The following is a 6,944-nucleotide window of genomic DNA, read 5'->3' as shown; positions in this document are numbered from 1 at the left end:
ACTTGACTAATATGATGCTTAGATTTACATAATATAAATACAATTTTTTCTTGATTTTCTTTTTATTCATTGCTCTATCATTTATTTTCAGTGTAGAATTACTACTTGCGCCTAAATGCCCTTTTTTCACTTATTTTTAAGTCTAAAGAGAAATGGACCATTGTTTGTTTTTTATTAGTATTTTTTGCTGTATTATTTGATTACTGAGCAATGATAAATATCACTTTAAAATATAAGGAGTTTTCATGTGATTTTCTTAACTAGTAGTGTCTTGAAATTAATGAATGCATAATCGTGATAACCATGAAACCATGATTGTTCCTCAGATTATAATCGTACAATTAAAATCTATAAATCGCTGCATCCCTATTCAAAAAATCTGGTAGCTATTGATTATTGCTGATAGCTTTTGACATCATTTTATGAATAACCAATGAGCTCGGTTTCAGCTAAAAAGTCATCTACTGAAGAAACGGTCACCTAGAGCCTGAGGGTGAATAAAGAACAGCAAAGTTTCATTTCCCTTTAATATTTACTTAAAATAATAATTAAAAAAATTCTGAAGTGGAAATCATCTGTAGGATAATAAATGCATTTACTGTCACTTTTTTAGCTGAATTTGTAGAGAAGAGGGGCATAATTAGAAAGTCTTCGGATGATGGGTGTAAAGTAGACGAGTGAGCTCTTACTTGTTGAGCAGTTCGTTTGACTCAGGCAGAGGAGGAGCAGCATCTTCAGAGACCGCAGAGGGAGGAGCAGAGCTGAGAGACCGAAAGTGAAGGATGCAGAGAGACATAGCGACCCCAGAAAGATGTAGTCATGGGTGAGAAGTGTTACGTGTTAAAAGGCACAGATGATTAAAACAGACCAAGGAGGTTAGAAAGTGGTGAGACGTAAATAGAGGAGAGTGAAGCCAAAGTAGGAAGGCAAAAGAGGGGATAAAAAGAGAAGGCAGACGTTAGTACAGGCATTACATTAGCAGCCGGTAAAATGTTAGCAATTCAAAAATCACCACCACACAGCAGACAAATAGAAAATACACCACAGATATAAACAACACAACATTTACACAACATCATGTGACTATTGAATGTCAATAACATATTGCCACTGTAGTCTACCACTGGCCCCTTACTCAGAGTCACCAGGACCCTCAGCCAATAGGGAGTCAGAGCTTTCAGTGGGAGGTTCCAGATCTCTGCCATAGTCCAATGAAAAGCAAGGACGTCAGACGTGCACACACATTCACACAAACATGTGCACGCACACACACACACACCAAAATGAGGGAGATGGAAATGGGAGGGAAAGAGAAAGAGAAAAAAAGAAGCAAGAAAAGAGAAAGACAGTCACATACGCAGCAAGATAAAAGACACAAGATTACAGAACAGACAAAGAGGAAGACAAGAACAACAAGCAATAGAGAAAGTGCAACCACAGAAGAGCAGAAAGCCTGACGGACACGTATATATATAGCTCTGAACAGGTTAAAATATTAGTGTACTTTACAGCTCAAGAAATAATGCACAAAAGACTGGATCGTAATGAGCCAGATGCTTATTTACCTCAGGAAGCCATCATCATTGACACCAGCCTCCGAGAACACATCAACCAATAAGCTGCCTGCACTGGGAGGGGCGGCACTGACTTGGGGACCTGTGCGGAGCCCCAGCAGATCAGCAGATGGGGACGGAGTGGACTGAAAGAGAAAGCATTCATGACATTGAAGTTGGCTTTAATAAGCAAATGCTGAAGAGCTAAAGGTCTCATTAGAAAGCATCTGAATCAGGATGTGTGCAGTGGGTGGTTGTTTTCTCAGGGATTGTTCTGTATTTGCTGACTCACTTCCCTGTACAATGCAAACATGTGCAGCAGCTGAAGTTTGCCACATATTCGTTTTAGCATCAGCCCACAAGCAGCCCACAGTATGAGCACTGACCATCTGATGCATATTGGCAACATAAATGGCAAGAACTACATGAAATTGGCAGATCCAATCTGAAGCGCCAGTCTGAGAGGAAATAACGTTCACAAGGAACAAGGCTGATGAAAGGAGAACTTGAGGGAAAAATGATGGCAAAAATATTTAGATTTATTTTTTTTTAAAAAGTGTCTTGGGCTACAACTCATAATTAGGCTGATAATTTATTACCTAAACGATACTAGGACAATTCATTTGACTGGCATTAATCATTTGACTGAATACTAATTAGCTGCACTACAGCACTGCAATACAGCACCCCGCAGGTCAAAACATGTTACTGCAGACCCCAAAAATAGGTCATAAGAATGACTACTCAAGAAAATCATGTCAAGATTGAGGATAATGTTTAGTTACCTTTTGTTCCTACCCAAGTAGTGTCTGTACTTGCATAACTAAAACTAACAGACAATTTGTAATATTAATCAAAAAGGGGTGAACGACCCCTTTAATATATATATATATAAAAAATAATAATATTATATATATATATATATATATATATATATATATATATATATATATATATATATATGACAAAACTGAATTGAGAAGCAATTAATCTAGACTTAAGTTACTTAATCCGTCAGAAATCATCGCGTGCTGATTTGATGTTGTTGTTGAAATTTGTATAGTTGCTTAATATCTTTGTGTAAACCAACATTTTTCAAAATTTGTTGATGAAATTTATTTTTGAAAAGGGTATCCCATGCTTTCATTAACAGCAGGGGGCTGTTCAAGATCTTTTTAAAGCGCCATTAATTTTAAATCAAGCACATTTGTAATTCATACCTCAACATATGTCACAAAGTCCTCACTGTACTTAACATTTTACTTGCACTTAATATTGACATTAAACATGAATTTTGATCAAATTTGTTAAATGGTGATATTCAGTTTCTGAAATATTAATAAAATGTGCATTTTGTTAGTGTTATTGCACAAGTTTTAAATAGATTGAATTGAACAATTTCTCAGTTTTTTCATTCAGTTTTTGACATAATACATCGTATTTCAAATTAAATTCAAACACATTCAAAGACCTGTGCTTGTTTAAGTACTTTTTCAGGTTCTGAATTGTCTGAAATTGAAGTACTTTTAAATACTTTCAAGAAGCACGAGAACCCTGTTTGAAATAGATTTCAAGTATAAAACATCACTTTTAACAAACTTAATGTTGAACTTATAAATTATGTAAAAATAAAAACGCTAACCCAACTTTTCAACTGTATTAAATAGTTTTGAATTAAGAGAGTTCGTGTCTCACAGCATTAGATGCAGCAATGGTGGAGTTGTCTCCTCCTCTCTCTCCTCCTCCCCCATTTAGTTCTCCTCCCTCTCTCTTTCCCTCCTCTAATTCGTTTACAGACACGGCTCCTGGTCCTTTCTTCTTTTTCAGCTTGGCCAGGATGGACGACTCTCTCTCTGGGAATGGAGGCATCTCCTCCAGCACTGTGGCCTGCAGTCACACACAGCAATATAGTTGATTATGCAAGCTATCAGTAAGACACAAATCAACAAAATGTGTGCAAAAGTGTGAGATCTCACCAGGACATCAGTGCTGGCGATGGAGGACAGTTTGAGATACTCGACTGCTCTCTGCTGCAGCTCGACATCACTGTTTCTGATCTGGCTGTCGGAGCGCAGCACTTCCTGAATGGTGCTCTTTGTCTCCGGGAACAAATTAATGAACTTAATATAGGCTGACAGCAGCAGGGCACGGGTGGGAACTGAGCACAGGTGAAACTTGGAGTGGAGCAGGTTAAACTGAACCAGAGGGCTGGTGAGATGGAAGAAAAGAAATGGGACGAAGGAAAGCAAAGTGCAAGGTTGAAGATGTAAGAGAGAGATGAAAAAAAACAAGAAAAAATCATCAATACATACAATTTAGGGCTCCATGATATTGGGATAAATCTGACATTGCAATTTATTTATTTTTTTGCTGAAATATGAATATAATTTCGCTAATTGATCTAAATCGCTCTATTAAGGAACATTTCATGAATTTAGATTTACTGGGGTGATCAAGTCTTTTTATATGAAGAAATCAGCATAAAACGTAACAAACAACAAACATCTATAAATACGACATAGAAAAAATAAACCATGTTTTATGGGTTTTTTTGAGAGTCTAACAGTATTTAAACTGTAACAGCATATGTTTTACGTAGAGGATGCCCTTTTTTCATTCATTTTGAGAATAAACCAATAAGAGACTCATCTCCTATTCCCTCTGAGTCAGTTGCGTCGCACCATGGCGCATTTGCTATTAACATAGCAGACCTTGTAAGTGAAAAAACAGAACAGATCATCTGCAGCGCAAGGATAAAGAACGAGCCTCCTCCAATCTGCCTTCACTTTCACTTTCTTTCGTGGATAAAACAGCGTTGTATGCACTCCACTGAAGACATTCGTCAGCCTATACATAATTAATTTCATTTGTTAAGCGCAAATATTTGTTTAAAAACTATTTATAAATTCAGTTCTAATTTCCAGCAAATGAATAAATGAACAATTATAATGAAGTGTGGTCAAAAAACGCAAATGCACGTCCTATGCCCCATATTGTCAAAAACCTGACAAATGGACAAATCTAAGCTTGTTTTTATTAAAACATACATAAACATGCATATGATAAATAATACTAATAATAAATATATCAACATAATATAAAAGCAAGATGTCCTGAATAAACTCAAAAAAGCCCCCTGAGATGAAGGCACGGAGTCAGTGATTTTTATGTGGAAAGTAATAATTTATGTAATATTTTAATCCTTTAATTCTTTTTCATTTGTAAAGTTATTTGTGTATTGCTGTACATACTGCATGTTATAAGCGATGTGTAAGTGAGGTGCACAACTAACGCGCTCTGTGCTGGACTTAAACCTGCTTGCAGCTAAAATAGCAATGGACCAAAAATGTGCCTTAACACACCTCTTTTCTAGACTGGAACACCCATGAGTCCACAAAGAGACGCAAATGCCATTTAAACAACTTTGCGGAAATCAGGAAAATCAAAGTCGCGCTGGTCTGAAAATAGCAACTCGACGGGGCAAACACGTCTTGCGCCTTATTGCGCTGGGTGTATGATAGGGCCCATAATCTTTAATAAATACTCTAATCCTGCAACGTGACTATTGTGGATGCACACATTGCTGTATCGATGCTCAAACAATACATTGTTCAGCCCTAATTCAAATACACCTATAACATCAAACGTTTGATGTCAGAAGAGACATTTTCTAGATTTACTGACTTGGAAGTGTTCACCAAACATTTTACACATGTAAAACATGATACGTGATATCTTATATTTTGTGAAATTAGCCTAACCGTGTCTTTATTACAATTTTCCTGGGTCTTAAAGCATTAACATTTTACAGCTTGAAGGAGACTCTATGGTTTTACTTTGTTCTTGGTTAATATGCTATATCTGGGTTTAAATTAGACAAACAAAAAAGTGATAATTTTATTATAATTTAATTTCAATTATTAAACGCCTTTTGTTGATGACTGGATAAAACCCAGCGATACCCATAAAACTTTTTGAAGATATTAAGTAACTTACAGAAAAAACTACATTTTACTATAACACACCTGCAAATGGCAAACCCAGAGAAATGATAAAACCTTTGAAATGGTCTTTAAATGTTTCACAGAGATTCATCTTTATTGGTAATGTTTGCTTATTTAATTAATTGTTAAATTATTAATAAAAAAGGACACCCTGCTTTCCTTGACTGATTGAATTATTTCATTTAAATTTGGTTAATGATCTTACCTGGACCGAGGATCACCAGCAATAAGGTTTCCAAACTCTCCCAAAATGTAACCACCAACCTTCACCATATTCTCATGACAAGCTGGAGCCTGCAAAGCCTGTAAAAATGTAAAAAAAAAAAGGAGATTATACATGAAGCACAGATTGAAATGGTGGTGATGATGGTGGAAGTCAGTTTTCTGGATGTGTGCAAAGGTGAACATCTGGTGCCATTTACCTCAAACACCGTCTTGGCTGCATATCCCTGCACATCGTCACGGTTAATGACGATCTGGATGACGCGGTACCACACTTCCTCACTGACATAATCGCCAGCGATGCGGATAAGGTTCAGGATAGTGTCCACATACCAGGAGTAATCTACTGCATATTTCTCTGCCAGGATGGCCACCTTCAGTACCTACAGACACAGCAGTTACACATTAAAATGTAGACCTGCTATGACCGAAGATCGTGGAGAAGATGATAAAAGGGACACACACCATTTCCTCTCTAATGGAGTAGTCGGCTGTCTCTAGGTAACTCAGCATCTCGGCCACAATCTGCTTGGCATTGCTGCGGTCACACATGGCATAAAGGAGGTCAGCAGCTCTCTGACGGACACTGACATCCCTCTCAGTCTGGCATTAAAACAAGTACAATGTAAATGTTAGTAGAAAAAAAAAGTGTCCATACATGATAAAGTAATTGATGTGCTATTTAAATATTTTTAGCAGTCAAAAAGGAGAGAGAGAAGCGTTGATTCTTAGGAATGCCAAAATCTAAACATTTACCTTCAGGGCATTGATGACTGTCTCTATGTGAGTTTTAACTGCCTCATGGGAAAATTCTGAGCTGGCGAGGGTGCACATGCTTTCCAGAGCCAAGTAGCGCAGGTTGGTCTCTCTATGCTGTAAGAACTGCCCCAGCTGGTTACATGCCCGGACAAGAAGATTCGGCTCGCTGTGGAGAAACATTGCTACTTTGAAAAATAAAGCCTCAAAACACCATAACAGATCATTTTAAACAATGGGCTAAACTCCTGATACACACACAAAACAATTTCCTTGTAGAAATCATTACAAATGTGTCAGTGTGCAATTATCCGTTACAGGCTTTTAGTTTTTCATGTGGTATTTCTAAAACAACAATGATATGTTTCTACATGTATACTAGGGTACAATGACTGTGTCACAAATGTGT

At 37.1% G+C, this 6,944-nt stretch overlaps 1 protein-coding gene and 1 long non-coding RNA gene across 7 annotated transcripts in view; one reads left to right on the top strand and one right to left on the bottom strand.

The window, feature by feature from the left end:
* The window catches only part of LOC141381223 (uncharacterized), a 17,441-nt gene extending 11,719 nt beyond the window's left edge, over window positions 1-5,722 (top strand). Inside the window, exon 3 of the long non-coding RNA XR_012401075.1 lies at window positions 3,381-5,722. This is a non-coding gene — a long non-coding RNA (uncharacterized lncRNA). The remainder of the gene's footprint in view (window positions 1-3,380) is intronic.
* The window catches only part of ap2a1 (adaptor related protein complex 2 subunit alpha 1), a 36,022-nt gene that overhangs the window by 8,581 nt on the left and 20,497 nt on the right, over window positions 1-6,944 (bottom strand). For 2 of the 6 annotated variants that reach the window (XM_068219092.1, XM_068219093.1), the window contains exons 7-15: window positions 6,536-6,704; window positions 6,245-6,382; window positions 5,980-6,162; window positions 5,763-5,860; window positions 3,530-3,761; window positions 3,249-3,440; window positions 1,566-1,699; window positions 1,136-1,198; window positions 690-761 (exon numbers count right to left, since the gene is read on the bottom strand). In XM_068219092.1, coding sequence (XP_068075193.1) covers window positions 690-761; window positions 1,136-1,198; window positions 1,566-1,699; window positions 3,249-3,440; window positions 3,530-3,761; window positions 5,763-5,860; window positions 5,980-6,162; window positions 6,245-6,382; window positions 6,536-6,704 — 1,281 coding nt within the window. The remainder of the gene's footprint in view (window positions 1-689; window positions 762-1,135; window positions 1,199-1,565; window positions 1,700-3,248; window positions 3,441-3,529; window positions 3,762-5,762; window positions 5,861-5,979; window positions 6,163-6,244; window positions 6,383-6,535; window positions 6,705-6,944) is intronic. The other 4 variants (XM_068219094.1, XM_068219095.1, XM_068219099.1 and 1 more) reach the window with 2 other exon arrangements.

Source organism: Danio rerio, chromosome 3 (assembly GCF_049306965.1).
Source record: "Danio rerio strain Tuebingen ecotype United States chromosome 3, GRCz12tu, whole genome shotgun sequence".
Classification (NCBI taxonomy): Eukaryota; Metazoa; Chordata; class Actinopteri; order Cypriniformes; family Danionidae; genus Danio; species Danio rerio.
This window is presented reverse-complemented; position numbering and strand designations above follow the sequence as displayed.